Source organism: Mastacembelus armatus, chromosome 18 (assembly GCF_900324485.2).
Source record: "Mastacembelus armatus chromosome 18, fMasArm1.2, whole genome shotgun sequence".
Classification (NCBI taxonomy): domain Eukaryota; kingdom Metazoa; phylum Chordata; class Actinopteri; order Synbranchiformes; family Mastacembelidae; genus Mastacembelus; species Mastacembelus armatus.
Genome location: NC_046650.1, coordinates 13,362,367 through 13,386,973, shown reverse-complemented (window position 1 = coordinate 13,386,973; position 24,607 = coordinate 13,362,367). Strand labels below are relative to the sequence as shown.

At 39.1% G+C, this 24,607-nt stretch overlaps 2 protein-coding genes across 9 annotated transcripts in view; one reads left to right on the top strand and one right to left on the bottom strand.

The window, feature by feature from the left end:
* The first annotated feature begins 4,644 nt into the window (after nt 1–4,644).
* Nucleotides 4,645–6,882, top strand: LOC113121606 (fatty acid-binding protein, intestinal-like). Its single transcript, XM_026292261.1, has 4 exons — nt 4,645–4,795; nt 5,152–5,324; nt 5,647–5,754; nt 5,860–6,882. The coding sequence occupies exons 1-4, from the start codon at nt 4,729–4,731 to the stop codon at nt 5,905–5,907; spliced, it is 396 nt and encodes a 131-aa protein (XP_026148046.1). The 5' UTR covers nt 4,645–4,728; the 3' UTR covers nt 5,908–6,882.
* A 5,025-nt stretch (nt 6,883–11,907) lies between these two features.
* LOC113136759 (RNA-binding protein with multiple splicing) overlaps nt 11,908–24,607 on the bottom strand; it is a 30,343-nt gene continuing 17,643 nt past the window's right edge. The window contains exons 6-9 of one of the 8 annotated variants that reach the window (XR_003296290.1): nt 23,601–23,728; nt 21,359–21,428; nt 14,831–14,950; nt 14,241–14,259 (exon numbers count right to left, since the gene is read on the bottom strand). Coding sequence is in view for 4 of the 8 variants with exons in the window: in XM_026317804.1 (XP_026173589.1) it covers nt 21,366–21,428; nt 23,601–23,728 (191 nt within the window). In the remaining 4 variants the exon portion in view is untranslated. Of the gene's footprint in view, nt 14,260–14,830; nt 14,951–18,616; nt 18,816–21,358; nt 21,429–23,600; nt 23,729–24,607 lie in introns of those variants that run through there. The other 7 variants (XR_003296291.1, XR_003296292.1, XR_003296293.1 and 4 more) reach the window with 7 other exon arrangements.

Genomic DNA, 24,607 nt, shown 5'->3' with positions numbered 1-24,607 from the left:
AAGTGTTGGTCTTGTGATGTAAACCGTAAAGTTGTCTCTGTTGAGACATTTCAGTTATCTGAACTTTGCTGAAAATGCCAACTTCATTAAAACTAAATTGGGTCAAAAGCACTTGGTGCAAATTAAAATCAGCCAAAGCAGATGAGATGATTGTAATTAACATCTCTTCAATCAAGCAAGAGTGTGGAAATTATAGCTTCATGTTTTAAATTTATTGCTCAGCCCTGAGAACCTTAGTTGGTAAAATATACAGGCTATTTAACAGGACAATTTATAGACAGGTATGCAGTTAGTGGTGAGAAGTTTGAGTGTATATAGCACTTATGGAGCTTTCAGTGTACTATAGTAACATAATATGTTACTAACATAATATGTTAGTATCCAGTGGAAGTAAAATAATATGCTTCATTAATGAATCCTTCCAAAATATGAAGCCGCAGGCTTAAGCCAGCTGGTCCTCCCACACTAAAAGATCATAACAGCCATTAATATTTGTTCTTTTTATCTACATAATTGGTGTCTTACATCTAATGTTTACTGCTCTGAAACACTGATCCATAATGAACTTACTATTACTATTAAATAACCTTAAGAAATTCACACTAGAACTGAGAGAAACGAAAAAACTGCTTTTACTCCACACTTACAAATACCACATAATGTCACATTATTCTTTCAGCGTAACTGTCAAACATACCCACAATTTAGGTGACCTGACCTCTCCTGTAGCAGTACAATCAGGTCATACTTTCCATATGTGGGCAATTAAATATCAAAGGTAATTAATATAAGGGTTGAACCCACTGACCTTTTGGTTGCACATGCTGGTTCAGCAGTCAGGTATACAGAGACCTTTGCCAGTTACAGTAGTGCAACATCTCATGCAAATAATGCTTAGTACAAAAATAGTAACATGATGGTTGCAGCTAATGTGTGTATTTTAATCAAGGTGGTGTACCGTGTACAGACCGACCAAAGTTGCTTCAGGGTCTGCTTGGGGTGTGGCACTGTATGGCGCCTGGTCCCGGATCATTTATAAACCCACCATGCTGGTAGCCCTGGAGCAAGCAGCTGAGGTCCTGTCCTGTGGTGGGTGGCAGCTCCAGTCCCAGCCAAGGATGTAGGATGTAGGCCAAGCCAGGCATGTAATCCTCTCTCAGAGTCGGAACGCACCGTCGATGCAGGAAATAAATATGGAAGGGTGAACCACTGAATAGGGGAGATAGGGGAGAAGTTATTTCCAAGGGAAGAGCCAACAATTAGGGATTCTTTTTTATTATGCTGTGATTTAGAGCTACAATTCTTATAATGGACTGGTGGAAGTTTTAAAGATTTAACTTTTATGTAACATATTTAAACCAACAAACTATGCAGAAAATAATAATTTATTATAATGATAAAGTATCTCCAGATAATCCATAAATCATTTCACTCTATTGTGGTTTTCTTCCAAAAGCCAATCTCTCTACAAAATATTTGTACAGATTCCTTTGTTTCACTGTGTAAATCACTGTATTTATGCAAGCAGGATTGGTGAATACCTTCACTTGGGATGTATTAACACTACTAGCATTCTGGCTTACACTGGCATTCAAAAAGTGCTTTAGGTCACTCTTTCCTAATTTGGATCAATTATACCATTTCCCCTCTGTGAAACAGTTTCTCATTTAGCATAATCTACCAGTTATTTGTCACTGCTGTGACGTGCTCACCTCTTAACTACTTGTGTACACCCTCGTCAGTGGGACTGAATGCTAGCTTTCTCTACTCTCTCAGACTAATTTGAAATTCAAATATTGGCTCATCACTGAGACTCAATAATATTGACTTTCGCTTACTCTCCAGAGGAACCAGGGATATATTTAGGACAGGATTGTGTTTTTTTTCTTACAGTATACAGTATGCAGGAAGGCTTTCCTGGACTGCACTCAAATGCTGCAGGCAGTAGTAAGATTTGTCTGGCTGGAAATCTAATACCAACCAAACCACATAGAGAGGTAACATTTAGTTTTAGTAATTACAGAATTATGAGTCTGCTTTTAAATATGCAAACTTGTGACATTTAAGAATAAATACCCCAGATACCTGAGTTTGGGTGTAAACTTTGTTAAGCACCATTGAACCATAACAATGAGTTCTAAAAATGCAACTTCTATACTGTTTTGCACAAATTTGTTGTTATACTTTATGTTACAGTATAAACATAAAGGCTCTCCATGGGCTGCCAATAAGAAACAGAAGTGCACCGCAGCTACATCAGTAGTCCACTAGATGGAGTATTACATCACTAAATTTCTGGTCACTGCATCATGCAGAAACATCACTGGCTATAATAGAAGGCATTATTATTAAGGCCAGCATCATCAAAGGGCGCTAAAGGGCTATAGTCTACAAAACATGTAGCATATTTGCATTTCCACTGTAAGTAAATAGAAAATGCAGCTTCTTGAGTAAGGACAATATTTAGAAGATTTATTAAATTTTTCAAAAGAATACACATGTGAATTACTAATTGTATATTATATAGGTTTTGTTTTTTAATTGTATATTATTCACTCTATGTGAATATACAGTGTACATTATTCACTATGTGAATAATATACAATTAATAAACAAAACCTATATAATAATATATAATAATCACTCTTCATAATATGGATAATAATAAAGATTTTGTGACAAAAATCAAGAATGGCAAACTGTCTGTATGGCAATCCTTTCATTCTAGACATTATATGACAAGGGAACCCAAAAAACCTAATACATTTCTGCCAGTTCAGTGATCAGACATACCCATACAGGCCCATAGAGATATTTTACTATTCAGAATGGTATACAGTAGTGCAAGATGTAATATGGGTAAATGAGGTCAATGGGGCACAGGAACATGAAACTGTGATCACTGAACTAATTACGTGTTTTAAAAGATGACTCATTAGTGACAATTATAAAGAGTTACAACTGGGACTGATGTTACATCAAAGTGTAACATTAACCCCGAGACACAGAGAGACATCTCTACAGGCTGCATAATTGTCATCATAAAAAACACAATGAAAGTGGAGGATGGGAGGACAGGGGTGTGGCTTTTCTATCAATAAAATCAGGTATATAAAACTAAAAATGTGGCTGTCCTAATTGCACTAGGGTTGAGATTTACCACTTTAAATGTGCAAAATATTGATAGTCTACAGACACTGCATGGTGAACCAAAGGAGTCAAAGTCCAAACTGTCTTTATTGACAGTAGTAAAAGGGATTTTAGGATGCGCTATAGTTAGCTACAGTCACAGACACAATTGACAGTACTATCAGTACTTTTTAAATAACATTTATTTGAAATAAGATCAATTGCAAAACATTCAGTTTTATAGCTTTTATGTTACACAACCATCAGTCTGCTGCCAGCTTATGATAAGAGCCTCTGGAAATATGAAGAATATCTACAATTATTGTACATTATGCAACAAAGTGTAAGTTCATTGAACTGGAAAAATATCTGCTATTGTCATTTGCCCTACAATCATCTTTGAAACGTCAAAACCCTTCACATCACTCATCTGTGAATCTCAGCTTTGATCCTAATGTATTTTTAACCAAGCAGCATACAATGAAAATGGAAATGCCACTGGTGACAACTATGTACCACTGTCATTTATAACTGCATTTCTCTTTAACATATTAGATTTACCTGTCTCATTTACAAACTGTTCTGCTACTACTAATGCTATATTAAATAATAGTGACATGTCATGAGAGGACTTGTTGAGGTGTAAAGAATGTAGTCAGTAATCTCCATTATATCCATAATCTCATTGTCCAAGTGAATAGTTTCCCTTGTAAGAATGCAGCTATTGTGCACAATTGTACAAGGACACAACCTAAATTGACAACCATGCTGCTACTTTAGAGGACAATACCAGCGATTCTAACAGGTTTAAGCCCATTTTACAACATTTTGCATTAAATACTTTTGGATTTGAGAATATGATCGAGTGGAGAATAAACTTTCATACTTTTCATAATTTCCATATTAGACAAAGTGTTGGGAAATACAGTTATTCAATTTGGTTTTCAGAGAGTTAGATGAGAAGAGTGATACCGCTTGCATTCCTGTACAGTATATACAAGGCTACAGCCAGCAGCCAGATATCTTAGGTTAGCACAAAGACTGGAAACGTGGGAAATAGAAAGTTTCCAGTCTGTAATATTTCTTCTTCTGGGTCACTACCCTTTGTAACCATGTCAGCTCTTGTTGTCACTGTCAAGCTGAAAGTCCTTTACAACTTATTATCATGCCAGGCACAAAGAGGGCAACAAACAAAAGATTGAGGAAAAGAAAGAGGCTCAGTCGAACAAATGCCATGAGCAGCCATACAAACAACCCAGTCTTTTTTTTCTCTTCTGCAGAACAGTGCAACAGTGTTTAACTGTGCCAGATTCCCTGAGGGGAGTTGCCGTCCTGTTATTTATCAGTGTATACTCGAGGTTGTGCAGCAATCGCCCCACATTTGACACAGTCTTTAAATGGCCACATCAGCAAACAAATTATCAGTGAGATAAAAAGGAGCATCTTCGATGCCAGCTCAGGGAGGGAGGGTGGGGTGGAGGTTGCGAGGGGTGATAGTGAGAGTGGAAAGCTGCATATAAATGGAGGCCAATGGGCATTCAGAATCCCACGATCTGGTAGTGCTTCACCAGCTGCCTTCAACCACACACGCCTGCAGCCATGGCGTTCAATGGAACCTGGAAGGTCGACCGCAGCGAGAACTATGACAGGTTCATGGAGCAGATGGGTGAGTGTGAGAGTCATTCATAGTTAATATGTCATGTACGTTATGCTGTAAAGCTCTTTTTTTCAGCTAGGTCTGGTCTTATGATCTAATTTATGAGGAAAATGAACAGCATGAGACTGTGGCATGTGCTTTCTTATAGTCTGACATGGCTGAATGTATATTGCCCACTCCGGTGATGTGGTGTTTATGGCACTGCCCACAATAACGGCATGAGCTAAATTAAAATAATTCTCTGGACTTCGACACAGTGGAGAACAGACTAGTGAACACTTCAAACAAAAGCTGTCACAAGTTTATTTCTACCAGACAGCAACTTTCCAGCTTCATATTCCTATTGTTTTTTTCTACTTAACAAGGTATTAATGTCATGAAACGCAAACTGGCAGAACATGACAACCTGAAGATCACCATTGAACAGACAGGGGACAAGTTTCACATCAAAGAGTCCAGCACCTTCCGCACCAAAGACATCGACTTCACCCTGGGTCTCCCTTTCGATTACAGTCTGGCTGATGGCACTGAAGTCTCAGTGAGTGGCCTAAAGTGGTTCAGACATTATTGAACCAAGAGCAGCCAGTCCAGATGCTATTTTATGTTGCAAATGGAACCAGAAACAAACTTGGCTTGTTTTAAGATTGATGGATATATCGCTAATGAGCAAAGTACAAACTAAGCCAACTAAAGCTAATGCTGACAGCAATGGAAAAGTTCCAATGAATTATAACTTTACAGTGGATATGTAGTTGTTGGAATGAGGGTTAAATTAACATGGAGAAAAACAAACAAATATTGCCAAAGTAACTTGGAAAGTGTGAAAGAGCTTCTTTTACCAACTGTATATATTTAACCAGGGTACGTGGGAGATGGATGGTGATATGCTGAAAGGCAAGTTCACCAGGAAGGACAACAACAAGGTCCTGACCACCACTAGAGCTTTGGTGGGAGGAGAGCTTGTACAGGTCAGTAGGTCCAGTAACTAAGCTGTGATGCAATATGGTAATTAATGCGGTTTCATGTCAGTAAATATCTTGATAAAGTAACATACCTCTTTCTCCTCTGTACAGACTTACAACTACGAAGGAGTGGATGCTAAGAGGATTTTCAAGAAGTAGTAACCTGGAGTCTGAACTTCATTTTTTATTTTTATATAGATGGCACAATATAGATTTTTTTCTGACAATAAGAATGACTGGGTCAGATGTATCCTCATCAATCTATTGCATATACCTCAAAATGTTAGCATCTTTTCACAAGAACTCTTGACTACAGTTTTGTACAACTACTAAAAAGTGTGTATCTAAACTCACAAAAAACTCATTTCACTTGAAATGAAGGGGCCAACTAGCTAAAAATACCAAATCAAACTGCACACTATCCTCATCACATATTTGTGAGACTGGGCAGGTGAACAAGATTCAGTGATTAAAGTGTTACTTCCCCTAAATTTCCATTAAAAAAAAAAAAACATATTTTCTCACTTTCTGCTACTGGCATTCAGCCATGGTAATAGTTTTGGTTTTATTTGCCTAGGTTTTAAGATACTATCTGCCCCTACCATAATAGGGATTTTGTTTGTGCTTCTCCCTGCAGCTCTTGCTTTCCAGAAACAATGTTCATGTTGCCCAGGTTAATTCAGAGAACATGTTAACAGTTTTCACAAGGACTATTTCATTGGTACAACACAATACCAACAAAAACTGTCCATTTGTGAATATCCAAACTCAAATACACTGTTTCTAGAATATTTTCAGTGTTGCGAGCAATACTAATAGAAGGCATAAGGCAAAAAGTTCAGATGTAAACGTCTTAAAACCCAGAAAAATAAAACCAAAAACATCAACATGATCAAGTATAGCTAGAGGGAAATGTTTTCTATAATATGGGACAATAGCTCTTAAAATGTCACCAACAGTAGAAATAGACCATAGTTTATTGCTGACTTCACTATATTGTTAACTGCTTTAAAACAACAGCCTTTAGTCACACACTAGACTCAACTATTGTAAATGAAATCCGCCTGAAGTAGCACAATAATGGTCACACGCATCATGAGATATATTAGGTTTTGTTACATGTCCTTAACCAGCTGGGAAATCAATTTGCATTAATGGTTCTTATATATTACATTATCTGTAATAAAGCAATTAATGTGTCACATAAGTCTTATATTGGTGTCATTCTTAACACATTTTACTTGAATAATTTGTACATTGTGTTAAATATCAATGAAGGTTAAGAAAGGAATTATTAAAGCCTAACCTAGTGTACAAAGTTGGAAGTCAGTTGTCAAGTACCCTCCAGGCCAGTTGTATCACAATTACACACAAAAATCAGTCTCAGTAATTACACTGAGCATTAAAAGTTAATAGTGTTGCTAAAGATGTTTCTGAGGAAATATCACATTATCACAAGTATTTCTTTCATAGCATGTCTCTGATCTCATGGTGGCAGCAGGGTCTTGTGCTGTCATGTGCTTTCCTTCGTCTGAAGAAGCAGAAACACTAACAAAATGAGTGTTTCTCACATGATGAGGCTGTAGACATGCTGAGGATAAGGCTATTCATACAAGGGGAAAAATGCCCATGAGGGTTCCTTCTTTGATTTTTATTAACAGAAAGAACTGGTGTACATGCATGCACTAGACCACTCTGGTCACAAGAGGGCAACCTGTGACTACTATAACCTCATTTAGGAACGTCTATTAAGGTTTGAAAAGTATGGGAGCAAGGCACTCTGTTTCTTGGAGGTGTAAGCCCAATGCACATATGTCTAATCAAGCAGAGGAAGGACTGCTTTATACACTAGATTGCTACCTGAACTCACCATGAGCAGTGGAGGCCTCTGAGACCACTCAGGGTGTGAGCCTGAAGAGTGAAATAATAATATGAATGGTATATTATTAGTAAAAAGAAAAATAGGTTTGTGAGTCTCATTTTTGTGTTTGAACCTGCAATCGAAACCCACTTTTATGCTTTCCATTTTAAAGTAACAATACTTTTAATAAGATTGTTGTTCTGTCCAGTGATTGAGTCATGGAGTCATGTACTATAGATAGATGTTATAATGTCTGTTCATTACCACTGGGTAGCACTGTGGAGCTTTTTATATTCTGAGAGAAAGGGGCATTCTATGATGTCATCCTCACCCAAATTATCATATGACACACACCCTATTATTTCAGATACCCACAGACCTCAACTCAAATTACTAAAATATTAGTAATAACAACAATCTCAAAGTGTTTATCCAGAATCAAAGAGTAGACTATAACAACATCTAATCAGTGAGAAAGAAGAAAGCAGTGAGAGAGTTAGCCTTCAGTGTTTTGATTGCTCTGTTAGACTAAGGGGCGTGGGAGCCCAGACGAGGGAGGTGGAAGCTAGGGATGAGAGAGGAAAAATTGTGAGAGGTCGAAAGGAAAAAGACAAGGGGTGTGCAGAAAGGACAGTGCAGGGAGAAAACACTCCTCGCTCTCCTCTCCACCCCTGCTGTGAAATCAAATTCACTGACGCACTCTGAGGTCGTCAGCTTATCTAGAAGAGTAATGATCATAAAAGACACCAACGGCATGGTGGGGAGTGTCAAGGCTTTTGGCTGGGTGATGATTCCAAGAAGAAACAACCCCCCGCTGGCCAATCACTGTTCAGACAATGACTGTGCAGACTTTTGCAGACACTATGCAGGCTGTTGAATGATGAGTCAACGGTTAGTCAGTGCTGAATAATCTATCTGAGCATTTTCAAATGTCTCAAAAGTTGGGAATTATTTAGGATTCATGCCACTGTACATGCTTGTAACTTTTATCCACATTGTACATTTGGAGATGTTATAATGGTGATAAATGTACCACCAGGGAAGGCCAACATATTTACTTAGTATGCTTGTTAGCTGCTTAAGCATTTGTACAATGTAGAGGAGAGGCCGGTCGTGCCTATCATGCTGTGAGGCATGTGTATTAACTTTTGTGATATTTTGACTCTTCACCTATCAGGACACACTTTCAATTAGGTCTGCATTGGGTTATTTCCTAATAACTGTAAATTCACACTCCATCACCCTAATCTGAGCAGCATGCAAGCATATTAACCCACTAAAATAGGATAGTTAAAGTGGTAAGCACTTGCAAATGCAAGTCTGATTCAAGTATGACGACTATGAGTTAGAATCCAATTAACGTCTGAATGTCATCTGCCTCCATTTAACCCTATCCTCTGTATCCTCCTCACACACACCAACTACCCTCATGTCCTCCTTCACTACATCCAAGAACCTCCTCTTTGGTCTTCCTCTAGGCCTCCTTCCTGGCAGCTCTAACCTCAGCATCCTTTTACCAATGTATTCACTGTCCCTCCTCTGAATATGTCCAAACCATCTCAATCTGACTTCCCTGGCTTTTTCTCCAAAACATCTAACATGAGCTGTCCCTCTGATGTCCTCATTCCTGATCCTATCCATCCTTGTCACTCCCAGAGAGAACCTCAACATCTTCAGCTCTGCTACCTCCAGCTCTGCCTCCTGTCTTTTTCTCAGTGCCACTGTCTCTAAACCAGACAACATTGCTGGTCTCACCACTGTCTTGTCCACCTTTCCTTTCATTCTTGCTGACACTCTTTTGTCACACATCACACCTGACACTTTCCTCCACCTGTTCCAACCTGTTTGCACACATCTTGTTGAAATATATTTATAAATTTAAACAGATGCTGCGATCATTTCAAACACTGCAGCTCACAGATCTTCTCTATTATCTGCCACATTTAGCTGCCAAAACATTTCTTTTGGTAGCTAAATTAAATACAACCTCTTACGAATATGAAGACTTAATCAAAACACATTGGGTGGTAAAGCAAGCTCTAAGCACAGAGAGTAAAACTCAAAGCATTTCTTGGCCTTTTGCAGATCTGTGATGTGAGTGTCATTAACAAATCACCACGAACCTTAAGTCTGTGCTGACAGGCCTTCACGGAGAGCGGTAAAACCTAAAATGTTACGCTAAACAACCATGTGATCTGACAAAGATAGCGAGTCTAACCGGAGCCGACATACCGGACAATACAACAGTAGCGACGCCAATGCTAACTTTGTGCTAACTCAGCTAACGTTAGCTCACAGGCTAGCAGCAACACTGACCTCTTCACGGGGTTTTCAGGTGTCTTATGAAGTTGAATACGATAAAGCAGGTGTCTTTTATCTTTTTCTTCACATTCTTTCCAGGAGGCTATTTTTCTGTTAATCTACAGAGACTGAAATCCTGCTATCCAAAGTGCAGCTTACCCTAAACCAATGCTAAAGGCAGCGGTTACCTCTAGAAGCTTGTTGCTCAGACGACAACGTCACACGCCCGTAGTTGACAGACACACGCTGGGATGCGTTGAAGGATTTTAAAGAGGGTCGTAAAAACCACAATCTTTTTTTCTTCGGAAATGTTCAGTGCCTGACCAGTGCCTAAAAGGCTCACAATATTCTCTGAAATCTTTTACTGCCGTATCCTAATGATCACAAATCATTTTGAACGCCTCTCAGTCAAAACTACAATTTACATGGGACTCAAATATAACTTGAGTACAAGTCCTACTTAACTTGAGATCTTGTATCTGGATTATACACAAAAATGAAAGCATTAAAGCATTAGCATAAACCTAAAATTAGCACTGTCATTACGAGCTCATTTAAAGTCAGTACAGAACCACTAGCACAGCTATACATGTTTTCTGATTATTTTTGTTTAGCAGGAACATTTCACCCCTCCAGGTCTCTAATAAGACAATTAAAAAGGGGAATTAACTCTGGCTATATGGCTCCTACACCTAAACCCGTGATGGTGGGTCACAAGCAGATACTGCTTCAATTTAAGAGGTTACAATTCAAAAGGTTTGTGCACTAGAGTATAAAATGGGTCACTGTGATCCTAGAGACTCTTCCCGTACTGTCTGTAACAGCTGTGTATGTTAATATGGCATGGCTGCCAATTACATTTAGGGGAGGTCAGTGTTTTACTGCAGTGAGCCAAGGAAATGAAAACAAAATAAAGGCCTTATTTCAGAGTAATGAACTGGAAGTTAGAAGATTTTTAATTTGACTGTAGTTCGAACCAAAAAAAATACAAACATTCTTCAGCAAGGACATGTGTGGGATACTGCAGCTGGAAGAGGATGAGTGAAAGGAGACAGAAACACCTCTTAAATGGGCTTGTCACAGGGAGTAACACCATTAAAAAGTGTTGCCAGTTGGGCGTACAGATGCACGCACGCAGATGAATATTTTCCCTTGCTTACACACATGTACACTTTCATCCCTGACTTTACTCTGTTCTGACACCCTGTGTGAATACCCCCAAGCACAGACAAGTGTGTGTCATGTGAGAAGCTGGTGTGTGCCACCTGGTGCAACTGAGCAGACAGAAGAGATTGAAGACAGCAAAGAGAGAAACTAAATTGGTTGTGGCCTCTGTCTCAGGAGTAGCCTGCCCCTGGGTTAGGTAGGCTATTCTTACAGAGGGCAGGAAGAGGTCTCCAACTCCCCTGGTACACAAACCACTTTATAAGTTCCCACATCATGTTTTGATGGCCTCCTGGGATTGTGGGGGAGGTGTTATCCAATGACAAGCGTGACAGAAGAGGAAATGAGCTTCATGCAGGTGGATTTCCGTGGGAAAAAGGCAACTTCTAAGTGTTTTCACAATGTTAAATCTAGACCTAATTATCTTAAAAAATATGTTAAAAAATCATAAAAGATATTCTCTATCATCTCTATGATTTAATAAAATACATGTCTGGTCTTCTATTTACTTTTACTACTTATGTTTCAGCCCCTACATTGTTACATTTTTTGAATAAAAACTCTTTACTGGCACATTAGCCAAAAAAAGTTTGTAGTGTTCATTGTTTATCCTGCACTGTGGCCAGCTGCACATGACTGATTAGTGTTTTCTCTGGGCCTACAAACTTTAAATTGTAACTTAAAAATAAAACTCACTTCACTATGTGCTGTGAAAATTTTACAAATATCACATTCATAATTAAAAACAAAACATGGACCTTGGTTTGAAAAAATACTTAATACATGGTTCCTCAACCACAAACACAATAGAATTTGTAAAGATGCAAACATACTCATGACAGCAAGGATGTCAGTTTTTAATGACAGATGGACTGAATGTCTTCAATTAACATTTTCATAAAAACTTCTCATTTTGATCACTTGTTTTTTTTTTTTTTTGGTTTCAAACAGACAAACCCCTGCAATTCACTGAAATACAGTTTCTCCTTACAGTGGCTAAAGTACATAAATATCGACAGCACTGTATGCATTTAGAAAAGGAAAAGAACACACACATGCGGTGAACATGCACAGAACACACAGGTACACACACAGTATACTGAAACAAGAAAAGGAGTATTTTTCATTGACAAACGGAGGGATCGTCATATTAATTTCTAGAAACTTCTGTACCGTACTGATGCCAAACCACAAAAAGATCCATTCATTCAAAGAGCATGTTTTTCTCTGAAATTCACAGTGAATTATGCAGGTAAAACAGTATTCATTTATCACACACAGTATGTTCCAATCAGTCAGATACATACACAAAAGAAGCTCTAGAAATATTACCAAATGAATATACAGTTAAACGTACAGTAATACTTACAATGATTTATATGATGGGCATCTTCTATGAACTTTAAAAAACATAATACCCATAAAAACACACACGCACACACCCCTTATAAATACTTGTTCTAATAAATTTGATGCCACACTTGGCTTAAAAATGTCTATAAAAGCAAAAACTGCTTCAAAAACAAATCACTTGATATGATGGTATATTATTATTATTGATTACTATTCATTCCAAACACTGACTACATGATTCAACCAGTCCAATATGCTTGTACTCACTTGGGCAACAATGCAGGGATCAGTTTTCTTATTTCAGTTTTTGACATCACATCACCGTGAAATGTGACTTAGCCTTATCAGAAAACTACAAGAATCACGTTTTGTTTTTGTACAAATGTGACATGAATCAGAATTTTGGCGTCAAAATGCCACAGAAATATGATCACTTGATGATATGTCATACAGCAAAGACGTTATTGCAGGCCCAGAATACACAAGATTACAAAAGAATTTATTTTTCTCCACTCCGATCATTACTATGTAAAATCAAATTTTACAAAAGCAGGTTGAATCACATCAGCTCTCTAAAAATAGACAAAAGAGGCAAACTGCTTAAAAGTGAATATCCTTTCAGATGCAGAGTGGCTCTTTGGAGTGACACTAAAAGAGACATGGAGTAAAAATAATGTCATACTTCATAAGAAATCAAATTGAGGACTACAAAGCAGTCAAAAACAGAACAACTCCACTAGCCTAGATAGCTCTCCAGTGTAAAAAGAGTCCTTTTGGTCTTTTGTTTCTCTATACTGTGCTGCTGTCCTTCTGCTACACAACGAAGTAGCAACTTCCTAATTATAGCAGGGCTCAGATTGCCATGTGCTGCAGTCTCTGGGGTCACTGTGCCTTCACCAGTGATGGCTTATTCCTGTCAGTGCCTCTTTTAACACAACTGATGCAACTGCAAAATTGTGAGCTGGATCAGGCATGTTTTTGTCACTCAGTGTTAACATTGACTACTCAGCGAAACCAAAACACATCAGACAAGGGACTAATATGTTTGCTTCACCGAGTAAAGACACCACTAAAAGACACAAATCCACACAGTATGTAGAAAAGACAAGCGCAAACCAACAGGACTGCTTTGGTATAGATGGGCAACTAAAAATCATAAAATGGCACATGAAGGGGAAAAAAAAAAAAAAAATCAAAAAACAAACAGCATGTGAAACTTCCTCACACACTTTAGCACAGCACAAACCAATCAAACAAAACCATTTCAAACATTGTCTTGATTACAAAAATACCTTTTTGTATTTCTTTAAAATATCTAGAAATGTACAGCATTGTTTTTTTTTCTTTTTTTTTGCAAAGTCATGCTTCAACATGTATTTAATAATCATAATAACATTAATATGAATGATATACAGAATAGTAATAATTATAGTCATATAATAACATTATCCAGCAGAACTTTAGCCACACGTCCGTATGTCTGGCCTTGCAAGATGGCTGCATAAAATGCATTTGCACTCCTTTGGTGGGCTGTCTTTACACTTGCATATGCACAATGCAAAGCGAGACCTGCTAACATTAGACAGGCAATGCAGTCAACTAGTAAACAAAGGATGTGTGTGCCTTTGTCATGCATGTCCAGTACCTTTCACTGAGGTGTCAGAAGAGGTGTAGCCAAAGTACTGCTGGTAGATTTTGAGTATGTAACAGTATAAAAAAAAAAAAAATTAAAAAAAAAAAAAGAGTTGGAGGGACTTTAGGGAGGGCAGGGACTCGATGTGTGATGGAGGCTGGGGTCTAGTATGTCCTGAGGCCCATGAGGCTGCTGCTGCCTGAGAGACAGAGAGAGGGAGAGAGGGACACAAAGAAAAGGGGTGAGGTTTCCATGGACTCCGCACACGAACCTTGTACACTAATGAAAACACAGGGGATCACATTCACACACCCATAAAATCACACACAAAGGTAGATATATAGTGTAAACACAGAAACACTAAAGTACACACAAAACATGTTTGTTTTTTTATCCTCAATTTCTCAAATTGCCTACATGATGCCAAGACCACACACACACGCACACAAACACACATTTATCCCACAGATATCCAATACTGCCATTCTGGATTTGTTTTCAAAACATTTTCTGTTTCTGAAACATACACAAATGAAAGCTGACATGCTGTCAATATGGCTTGGTGTGGTTATGTTCATTACAGCAGATGTCGTTGGCAGCACTCCAAAAATTAAATAAATAAACTGGGCTTTCACACTTTCTCCACAAATCTACACTTTTAAATCCGTCTCTGTGCCAGAAGGAAGAGCCACACAGCTTTGGTGGCAAGGTGAGATTTACACCTCGCCTGTTGGGATCAATGCTCATGAAGTCCGAGCCATAAATTTTACCGACGGTATGCTGCTCCAGAACTTGGGGTCAGGTCAGTCCTCCAGGTTTCTAACTGGACATGAGAGGCAATCAGCAACACCCATCACAGCCGGCCACGGCCACCATCACACATCAGGAACCTGAGGACACAAAAGTAAGACAGTGTTTTACTCAAGTGAACCAGCTGCAACAGCATCCTGAATGCCGGGGCAGTATTTCTGTTGAAGCTGTTTTCAAAGGATGTTGATTCGGGTTTATTGTATGGTTTAAGGCCATAGTTTATCCAACAACTATAACCATAATTTTCTGAGTGTTACTTTATACTTGGAAGGGAAAAAGACAGAAAGAGTTTTGCCTGTTTTTTCCCCCCAAATCCTTCAAGCTGAGTATTTCAGAAAAAAACCACTCAAGTCAGACAGGACCTCGTGATTTAAAGCTCTTTCATTATTTTTATGATTAGGCACTGTGCATTTGCAATGAACATGAAGTCAGCTGAGTGTAGTATTGTTGAGATACCCCAGTGGTTTAATATTGAACTTTCATTAAGCTGAAGGACTCAAAAGAGACTAATTTCAACCAGAGCATTTCAAATCATTGCAGTCAGAAGATATCTTGATTTGTACATGTTAGAGACTATGTATAAAGTAAAAAACACTAGATCCATACCTTCCTAAAACTTAATTTGAAAGTGTCTTTCATTAGCTGAGCTCTGTCTGGTGAATCAAGTCATCACTGGTCTCTCAGTAAACTGATTCTGACATGTCAAATTAGGGGATTGTCCCTTTAAAAAGACTTTCAAGATGAAAGTCCATCTATGACCAACAGAATGTCCACTGACAATCATCTTAAATACTTAAGTTGAACTTCTGCTTAATAACTATGTCTCCCATGATCCCTCTGAATCACTAATTCACTACCCAGCCCCCACACTCAGCAGACCGAAGAGAAAGGTCAACTTTATGACTCTCCCCACACATCTATCACCAAAAATAGACATCTCTTGGAGGCTGTGGCAACTTGGGTTTGGTGGGGAAGAAACTACTTGGAACAATAAACAATTAATAAAGCAAATGTGACCTTAAGAGAAAGAAAGAGAGACTGTTGCAGGCGATGGCAAGCGGTAGGTTGGGGAACTGTTCCCCATTCAAAGAGCGTTTTTCAAGGGGCCATGGCTGGCCTAGCTAATGCCCTGTTGCGCGTTCAATCAAGGATGAGACAATCGATGCGTTACACAGCCGCTTGGCTAAGCTGATGCGTCACATACTTCCAGACCTCCCTATTTGTTCTGGCTGAGACATCAAGGTTAAAGATTGGGTTGATCATTGAACATGTCTGTGCGGATTAGGAGATGGTTTAGTGATTTGCGGGCTTAATGTGTTACATCCAATAACTCAGCCCAGGCGCATAATGTGAGATAGGTAAACAAGCATTGTTTGAGAATGTGGGAGGTGACTTGGTTTCTCATGAATGTGTGCAGTGTTTCTCTTTCAGCTAGGCTTCATAAAGCAAAAATGTTTCTGCCTATGTTATCAGTGATCACTGATCACAAACAAAGAAGACTTGTTCAAAGGTACACCCAACATTTGACAGAACATTACTCTAGCTCTCTGCCATCCAAGCTCAACCATTAACTACAAATCACTTTTTAGATCACAACTAACACTGCTGTCTTTTAGACATTTCAGTGTATTTTCTTTTGACTTGGCCCTCACTGGTTTTCATTCATTTCTGTATGATTAGCAGACTCCTGAGTTGTGTAATCCATCATCGTGGTTATCAAATCTGCATTCGTTCTTGTCAAAATAAGAGCTCCCCTGAGAGATTGGCATGGTAGACATTATTGACTGATTTCAGCTTATCACCAGACATACCAGATAAACTGCATCAGTGATAAGTTGCCAGATATGCAAAAAGAAAACACAGTACAGAAAGTTCAAAACTGTCACCATAAAACATTAACTCTGAATTTTATTTTTCAGCTGCTATGCTCATTATCAAAACTGAATATTGGTCACTTTATTACTTTCAGATTTAGAACTGAAAAAATGCATGCAAACTGCCAAAAAAGTGCTTAAATATGTAAACACTGGGTCATGGGAAATTGTGGTAAATGTTTTTCACTATTGTCTGACATTTTGTAACTATTAAAGTTATCTGGAGACTAATCAGTAAGTAGGACACTAGTTGCAGCCCTGAACATTCATTCTCCATAGTTTGCTCTTCACTTAGTTTAAATGTAAAATATGAACATATGCATTATATTGCATGATGTTCAGAGCAGGATTTGAGTAAATCTGTATCTCTGACAGCTAGACATCTGCACAGTCATACTTGCATCGTCCATGCAAGACGATTTACAGTATGGTTAAGCTGCAGTTAAGGACTTGAAACTTGCAAATATAGACATACTGTCCTTTAAGATGCATACTGTCCTTTAAGACCTGTGCAGCTCAGGCATGAAACAGTGTCCCGTCTAAAGCCCCTTTAATCTGGAGAAAAGCCTTTAGGCCCTGGCTGTACTTCTCACATACCAGCAATAGCTGCTGGAGCTGGGTAGTGATGACTGCAGCTGCTGACATGCATCTAGCTCCTGAGATCTGGTACAGGGAAAAGGCCACAGTGTAGCCACACGTATGCTTATGTGTTATGCCAGGACTAGGTGAAGGATTAATGTCCCTCTTCCGTGAAGAAGGGGCCTCAGCTGGCCCTCAGCTTTCCAGTGGGAGTTAGTCCAGTGCTGCACAGGAACCACTGGTTTTGTCAGGCTATTGGCCAAAAACGTCCCTAGGGCAGGTGGCCAGACTACATACACACATATTTGTTTGATTCAGGCTCACACACAATCATGCATGATAGGGGTACGCACACACTAAACTCCACAACCTTGTCTTGTCAGATGGAAAATCCGGATTACCTTTCTCTCCAGTTCACTAGGCATTAATGTCCACTATTAGGTTGTCTTTGGACCCAGCTCTGTGCCAGAGCATGAATGTCAAATATAATTCAGCTTCAAAAACACTCAAGATGAATAACTAGTCTTAGCCTCCAGGGCTACTACAATAACAAAAACTCACAACAAAGTCTATTTTTAAAAGTGAGCCCTTGGCTACAATAGCTACCTGTTTCGACTTGCATGAAGTGGCACTGCTCTAACTGAAGCTTTAAAAATGGCACTTCCTTTAACAGGCAAGATGCCAAATGATTTGGACAACTCATTACCAGCCATGACTAAAGACCCTGAACACTACCGCTTGTTTCAGCTGTTCACACACATTCAAGTCTTCCGCTATTACACCTCCAAAGGCAAGCCACATACTCTGAACATGAGTGGTCAGTCAGATGCCAAGAAAACCACTGACTGGCCACAAGCCTCTCAGGACTGTGGAGCTGTAAGCTTCTTTGAATTCCCATTGTTAAGGTTTACTGTCACCAGCTGCCTTCTGCATGAGTAACAATCCACAAACACTATTTTTTTTTTTTATTAATGCACATGACCCTTCAACAGCAGACAAATTGTACAATAGTGGTGCAACAGCAGGCTTCTCTCTGTAACCTCAGTTCAAGTGTATTCTTGTTGTCTTGCAGCTAGAACTGTTTCAAAGTATTTCACAAGTGGTTTACTTTACAGATTGCATTGCACAAATAAGCAACACCCTTATTGCAGCCCCACATCAAGACACATGTAACTGTGTTTCTAACATGACTAACTATTTAGCAGAAAAGAAGGGCCAAAAAACACAAGGTCTGGCACAGCTGCAAAGTGTCGGGGACAAACAAAGCAGAGAGGTTAACATGACAGAGTTTACTGTAGGAAAGAGACAGCATTTCTTTTTTAGAGATGGTTACAATACAATCATGACTACCACTAGATTTTAATACTGTTGACATCTCACTATGTACTGTGATCCAATGGTCTTGTTAAGATACATCATCACATGGTTTAAGAAACTAAGTATATTTATTGTTTCCCAGCTGTTTCACTTCTAAATGATGACAGTGCTCCATCTATCATGGATATCAAAATAAAAAAAGAAAAAGTATGTTGTTAAGCAGGGGATTCAGAAAACAAGGTGCGAAGGCAGAAAAGGTAAAATGTTGGTCTGAAGTGGTTGAAAAGGTCAAAATGAAACTGTATAAATTGTGTAACTGTGCATGTGTATAAGTTTTTGTTATGGTATGCATATTCAGTCACTGAGATTTCTGCCTCCATCTCTCACAAAGGGGGTAAACAAAATTTTGTTTATGACATTTAAAACATTCAATTTCGTTCAAAAACAGGGTCCTTGTTGCTCAGGAAAATCACCAGACCTCAGAGTAAACAGCTCTCCTAAGATGGATTTCATTGTTAGAAAAAGTGGCTCCAAAGTTGAGAGTTCACAGTCACAGTCACATCTGTTGTTGTCAGACTAACAGCAACACTGTTTCTGAAAGGTGTTGTGTACTCCTGCCTTTGAGGAGCCTTATGTTTGGGCATATAGCTTCACACACACAACATAATTTGAGTCTGTTGCTTATCTCTATATCTTCTTCACTGCCCGTAATTGTTGCAATATTCTGAGTGGATGCTTCAGCTTTGCTTCATCCTCCTCTGCGAGGCGGATATGGGGATGTTGTTGTTTCACTGAGGGGCTAATATCCACTGGGGCAGTCTGACCAGGCAAATGACTTCCTCCTGGTTTGACAGAGGAATAATTATTTCCACGAAGCCCCGCCCTCCTCCACTCCCTTCCTCCTTTACCCGGCTGACAGAGGCCAAATCCCCAAAACACTGAATTACTCCAACAGCTTTTTTTTCTCATGCAGTATGTTTAAGTCTCTAGAAATTGACATGTTAAGCTATGACGAAGGGTTAGAAGGGCACAGCAGAGGACTAGCACCAATCAACAGCTTAATGAATGTTAGCCTCCATGCTACCACCACCCAGCAACTCCCTAGTGAGTCCCTAAGGGGTCGGGGGAACATGTTTCTTCCTGTCCTGAGACGTTGGAGGGAGGGTACTGGTGACAGTGCGACTGGCGCCGAGTGCAGACACATAGACACACACGCACACGCAGTTAGCCAAGACAGATACACAGACCAGCAGGGGATTTGTTGTGCTTTGTGGTTTTGTTTTTCCACAAGCACAACAGCATTCAGTTTGTCTGAACTAGAGATGTGCTGTGTAGCTCAGGAGTGGTTACAGTTGACTCGTGGACTTATCGAAGCACTTATAAGAAGCTAACTGCTCTGTGTACTGTCTGCAGCTCCACTAAAATGAACTCATCTGTAATTTATTAGAAATAAAGCCCCATGCTAATCATTTTTTAATAAACATTCATAAAAATGGCCCTTGTGGCAGTACCCGGGTACCTCAGCGGTTCACGGTGCATATTCCACATTTACAGCTGTTTGGAACATCACCATCCACCGTCTTTGTCTGTCCCATCTACTTTATAATTCTCCACTGTGTACTTTGTCACAAAGCGGAAATGCCAAAAATGGTTTTAAATTAAAAAATGTATTTCATCCTGCCAGGGTTTGACAAAATGACAAACATGCCCTAATATCTGCTGTACAGCCCGATACTATTACAGTTTTTATTGTGGAATTGTTACTATACAGTGTGTTCAATAATAAACTTTCCCTCACATACAACAATAATAACTATCAGACGTCCTTCCAGTAGGCAGATCTGTGGAACCAATAACTTCTCATCCTGTGCAAAACTACTCAGCGTGTATAATATTAAAGCTCTAATTGAATTTTAGAGTGAGGAGATCATACCCTGAATCATAGAAAATTATAGCCAGTTATGATCAGTGGTGGAACAACCTCTCACATCCTTAGTTTCTGTACTTCAAGTAGCTCCAATCAATATTTTTATATTAACAGTGTATAATATGAAAGAGGTTAGACGCATTGACAAACCCACAGGCAATTCTCACCACTATTCAGTTGCCCTTGGTTCTCCTTAGTGTTTTAGCTTCTTGGTACTCAAGTAAACATACTAGAGTGGCTTGTACTACTGGGTATAAGAACATTATCTATCAAAGCAGCTGATATTAGTATTTTAGTCATATTTACTGAGCTCCACCCCATCTGTTTTATCAAAACACTGGCCCTGGAGCTTCCTGTGTACTCTGTCTGATTTGCTGCCTTTGATGCCTGAGATCAATCATTACATCAGTGGGAAAAGTCAACCCTATGTGGCCTGTGACCTGAGTGGAGATAACAATGGAGTCCCCTTTAAACTGCACCTTTTACCTCTCATGAGGATGGGTGCGGTTTCAGTGACATACTGGATTTTACAGCCTCACATTTACTTCAAGTTGGCTAATGTGTGTTGAGTACCACCCCATGAAAATCCCAACATATGTTTAGGAACATCTCAGCGCCTGTTTAAAACCAAGTGTCATAATATTTACCAAAGTATTTTCAATCCATGACGCAATGTACTGTACACTTCTTTGTGATAGTACGACAGGGGGTGAGTGTGAGTGTGAGTGTGTTTGTGTGTGTGTGTGTGTGTGTGTGTGTGTGTGTGTGTGTGTGCGCATGTTGTTACTCACACATACTTCAGCAGAACTGCCTGGACTTCCATCCCTGAGGAGTTCCATCTGCAGGTGGGAGCCAGCGAATCTAACCACACATAACACACAGACGCAGACACAGACACAGATAAATCACCTTCATATGACTGGTATTCAATTTACTGACTAACATTGGGTCTGTCAAAAGAAGAAAGAAAATTCACCTTCCACGACCTCTAAATCTCAATAATTAACCCATTATATCTCATTTGTTTAATAGGTACAAAAGCTAAAGTGTAAAACCAATATGTCAGGTCTACAGTTGATTATGTGCCAGGCACTTTCTTGGCCAGATACAGTTAAATCACTGCAGAGAGTTTCTCCCCTTTTCCAGTATTTGTGCTAATCTGACTGAGCGTAACCTGTAAAGCTTTTTTAGCCTCACATTGTTTTGACAGTTTACATGTTGATGGTTACAGAATTTCATTTCTTTACAAACAATTCACTTACTAATATTTACTAGTAATCAAAGACTATTATGCTCAGAAAAGATGACAGCAGCTGATTAAGCAGAGAGCTGAGCTCATGTTTAAATTAATTAGATTTGACCATTTAGTGTGTGCTCACAAGAGCATTGGATATTATTACAGTGCATATAGTTTCATGTGAATAGATTATTTTGTATGATTGTGGACTGAAACGGCTGTGCAGTGCTAACCCCACTGAAATCACAAAACCAGATTGTCTTTGTGTGTGTCCAATGAATATGGAAAAGTGCCAGCTAGGCAGATTCAATGTGCATTTCAAATTCTGACATCATCTTAACTTCAGCTTTAGTGTCTTTGCTATAGGCCTTTATACATAAATAACCTTAGCATCTGCATTAAATATGGAAATGTACTTGATATTCTCTAGCAGAGATAAAAGACATTATCTCAAATACTGTAACATACTGAGCTTAAAACACTGCAAAGCACTGAAAGATTAATGCCAGTTTGAAAACCAATCAGCAAACAACAATTCAGAAACAGCGAATCTAACACTGAGATTTTATCAGGGCCAGCGAGAATCAAAGACTTCATGAGAAGAACTTAAAGAGATCAATAATCGTCTCTTATGTGAACTCACAGTGCAGCCGTGCAGATTAGAAGACCTTGATAAACTGGATTATGTTTGGTGGAAAAGGAGGCATGTAATTAATGAAGTAACTAATGGTCAAAACTATGATGCAAACCTTTATAATCACTTAAGTGCTCATTTGCACAGATGATGCCACTGACTGCAACACATAAGGTGACATGAGTTTTTATTGTAATGTTGGATCTTAACAGAATTTTTCCATTTTTTTTTTAAATTTCTTACTTTAAACCAGTTTTGAACTCTTAACTTTCTAAAATTATGCTTAGTGTCACCTAGGTGCTGTCAGTCTTTTGTTTAAAAATGTACTATTTGGAATTTATAGTATAGTATAGGACTGGTTATTTTTCCTAGTCAGAGCTCTTGAAAGTTGGTCAAACCCATTGAATCCATTCTCATGTGGCCAAATGCAGTAAGATTAGTTTAGTTTAGTTTGATTCCTGGAAGATCCTAGGATCTGCTAGCAGATGCTCTCAAGAGAAGGGTAAAACAGCATCACATGTCTGCAAAAATGGGCTACAATCTGGAAATTAAATATTTATAAAGTCACTAATTTCACTATCAATAAAAAAAAAAATTCAATTATAGCAAATTCCTGATTCACTTCCTGCTTTCACAGAGCCATAATAGTTGATGAACAGGACTGACCAGTATTTTAAAAATGGTAGACTGAAGCTCTAATGTGAGTGCTACTATTTTGTACTTGTGAAAATAATTGCTTCAAAAATTGTTTAAAAGCATAAAAAATCCTTTGTGCTGGAAGAAAATGTACTTATCTACTTTTATAAGAGCTGTAATCTGTTTCTGTAGATGTGACTAAATTATCACCATTCAACATAACTGTGTGCACAGACATTTAAAAAGCCCTGCATGGGTCTACCTAGCTGTAAGAAAAAATTACTCTCCCCAAACTGATTACTCTTTAGATATTAAATTTAACTCTGACTGCACATATGCCTTGCAGCCAATCTGTTCTTTTGTAAATTTGCAAATGACAGTGACTGGGTGGTGTGTGTGCTCTGAGGTGGATCTGTGAATGGAGCCGACGTGATTTCAGGGTTGATGGCGGCAGCTGTTTGTGCGGTGGGCTCAGGAGGAGGTGAGGGGGCAGTGGTGGCAAGGAGGGGATGGGTTTACAGGTTACCTGAGCGTGGAGCGAGGAAGGGTAGGTGAAAGCAGGTGGGAGGGCCGGCGACAGCTCCGCCGGGTACAGCGGGTATGATGCCCACACGTCTGGGCTGCTGGGATATAGAGCAGGCACTGTGAGCTCATCTGTGAAAAGAAGAAAAGGACGAGTGGAGTGAGGAGAGTGGCCAGTGGATGGGTGGGTGGCTACAGAGATAGGGTGAAGGTGACGGCGGTGGAAGTGGTGGTGAAGGTGAGGTACAGGTGAGCATCAGTTATGTGAAGTAGCTTCACGTACCTTACTACAGGGAGGACATCACCAACTCACATTTGCGTGTGGGGTTACAATTTTCATTAAAAATCCAATTCAAACTACCATATCCACCTGTGTGACTTATTTTGTTCTGAAGCAAGTCTGGATGCTGCAGCATCTATATTTAGGCTGCATTGAGGAACTTTGGTAAAGTCTACGCTCCACAAATCTGAGCCAACTATACCAGAAACAGGCTTCCATTTAACACTTGACACATCTGTTAATCCTTATCCTCAAAGTCTTTCCTCATGCAAACTGAACATGACAATACAATGTAAGCTGAGCAACCAGACAGGGTCATCCTTAAAGCTTCACTATCTTAGCAACACAGTATTATTAACTGTGACAGAACTTGCAACAGCAAAAAAAGAAATAAATAAATAAATCGATGGTCGTTGGATGGACGTGAGAAGCCTCTTAGGTTGTCTTCCTCTGTCTGAAGGAAGAATCTATTTATTTAAATGTGATTTGGAATCTCAATGGTAAATCTAGCAGCTTTATCACAGCTGACTACTTATGCACTGTTCAACAATGGAAATCATCAGTTGTAGCAACCACAGCTAAGACAAGTGGCAGTTAGATTCATATTGTGATGAAGCCGACTTATTTCAGGACCGAATGAGAGGAAACCATCTCAGATGTGATAATTTACTCACTGAGTCGAGTGTGAAGTAACAGTGAAAAAAGAGTAATAGTGCATGAGTGAGGAGAAA

Bases quoted from the DNA above. Each gene is read 5' to 3' on its own strand.
- LOC113121606 (XM_026292261.1), top strand. From the start codon at position 4,729: ATGGCGTTCAATGGAACCTGGAAGGTCGACCGCAGCGAGAACTATGAC. The intron at 4,796-5,151 runs GTGAGTGTGAGA...CTACTTAACAAG, and splicing joins CAGGTTCATGGAGCAGATGG to GTATTAATGTCATGAAACGC. The intron at 5,325-5,646 runs GTGAGTGGCCTA...ATATTTAACCAG, and splicing joins CTGATGGCACTGAAGTCTCA to GGTACGTGGGAGATGGATGG.